General features: G+C 28.5%; 1 protein-coding gene across 1 annotated transcript in view; it reads right to left on the bottom strand.

Moving 5' to 3' along the window:
• Window positions 1-823, bottom strand: part of LOC112463077 — a 1,935-nt gene extending 1,112 nt beyond the window's left edge. The window contains exon 1 of the mRNA XM_025029253.1: window positions 744-823. Coding sequence (XP_024885021.1) covers window positions 744-823 — 80 coding nt within the window. The remainder of the gene's footprint in view (window positions 1-743) is intronic.
• Between the last annotated feature and the right edge of the window lie 724 nt (window positions 824-1,547).

The following is a 1,547-nucleotide window of genomic DNA, read 5'->3' as shown; positions in this document are numbered from 1 at the left end:
ATGTTATTAGAAATGGAATTATTTAAGATATTAACGCTGGAAATTATTCTTGTAAAGAAAAGTTAATATTTAACAAGTAACATATTATTAGAGGAACCCGAGGCATAACGGGACCACGGGGTATAATAGGTCTAAATGGGTTACGATCGATATCTTTTTACAGAGATGCTGTCATGTAACGAAATATATGGAAATTATTGCTCTTATATGTCTCTGCCCGTGTGCTGTTATTAGTTTTCATATTATTTTTAACTGAAAAATGTTACAAATTATTCAATGCGTATTATGGGTCGGAGCCATAGAAGTAAGGCGTCAGTGGCTCACAGAGCATGTAAGAGCAAGTCCATGTAATAATTATTAATAAATAATTATTATTAATTAAAAATGGAATGATACATTTTTACATATATTGTGTCATGACAAATTACTTTTAACAAGTTTTAGACATTAATATATTTGAGAATAAAATAAGTTTTATAAGGTATCCCGTTATACCCCGCATAAAATCCAGAGTAAGGTTAACTCACGTTTTCAAAAAATAATAATTTCGTCTTTTTAAACTATTCTTGTGTAGTAAAACTTGCATTTTTCTTATAGGAAACATTTCAAAGAATATTTTAGTACAAAACAAAGTTTATTTATTTATTGTTAATATGTTGTAAACTTGATTAAACCTTAGCGTTCCTGTTATGCCCCGGGTTCCCCTATATTGTGTGATATACGCAAAACAAATAATTACTTACTTATGTAGCCTTGATTGAAGAGACGAAGAATCAAAAGAAAGTTGTTGACATTCTGCAGAGGAACCCATAGCCGTTGCCATTGTAGTTGAAGTGCTAGGTCTGCAATGAAATGTATACGTGTGATTAAGAAAAGAAGAAGGAATGATTATTTAAAACATTTTAGTTTTACACATTACTTTATGCTATTATGTATCTATAGACGGTGATTCGTAACGAAGTGAAGATTTGTGTGAGTGAGAAGAAGGAAAAAGAAAGAAATGGCGATAGAAAGATAATTTTTTATATCTCGAATTTTTCTGTAATACTAACATCTAACAAATAAATATCAAAACTACAGTGGTGATTTCTTATACATATATATATATATATATATATATATATATATATATATATAGAGAGAGAGAGAGAGAGAGAGAGAGAGAAAGAGAGAGAGAAAGAATAAAAAAGACTGCCTCGATGCGAATACGTTTCTAGACATAAGTTGAATTATACATAACAAGACGGTTATTGAAAGCAACAAAATATATTTACGAAAGATTATAGAATAAGTGAAAATAAATTAGGTTAATAGCATATTTACAACAATAATTTCAAGGGTAAATAAGGCGAATAAAGCATTATAATATCACTATACATTTGCGAAGATTTAACAACGTATATTTAAATATTATATAGAACCGTTTATTGTTGCCTAACGGTAATTTTTATTGTTTATTAACCATCTATATAATAAGTAATTGTCAGATTTGAGTTGCCCTATGTAGATTTTATTAAAAATGGCTATTTAATTGTGAATACATGCAA

The sequence above is a fragment of the Temnothorax curvispinosus genome, unplaced genomic scaffold, assembly GCF_003070985.1.
Source record: "Temnothorax curvispinosus isolate PA1 unplaced genomic scaffold, ASM307098v1 QBEX01013013.1, whole genome shotgun sequence".
Lineage (NCBI taxonomy): Eukaryota > Metazoa > Arthropoda > Insecta > Hymenoptera > Formicidae > Temnothorax > Temnothorax curvispinosus.
Note: the sequence above shows the minus strand (reverse complement) of the source record. Positions and strands in the feature narration are given on the sequence as shown.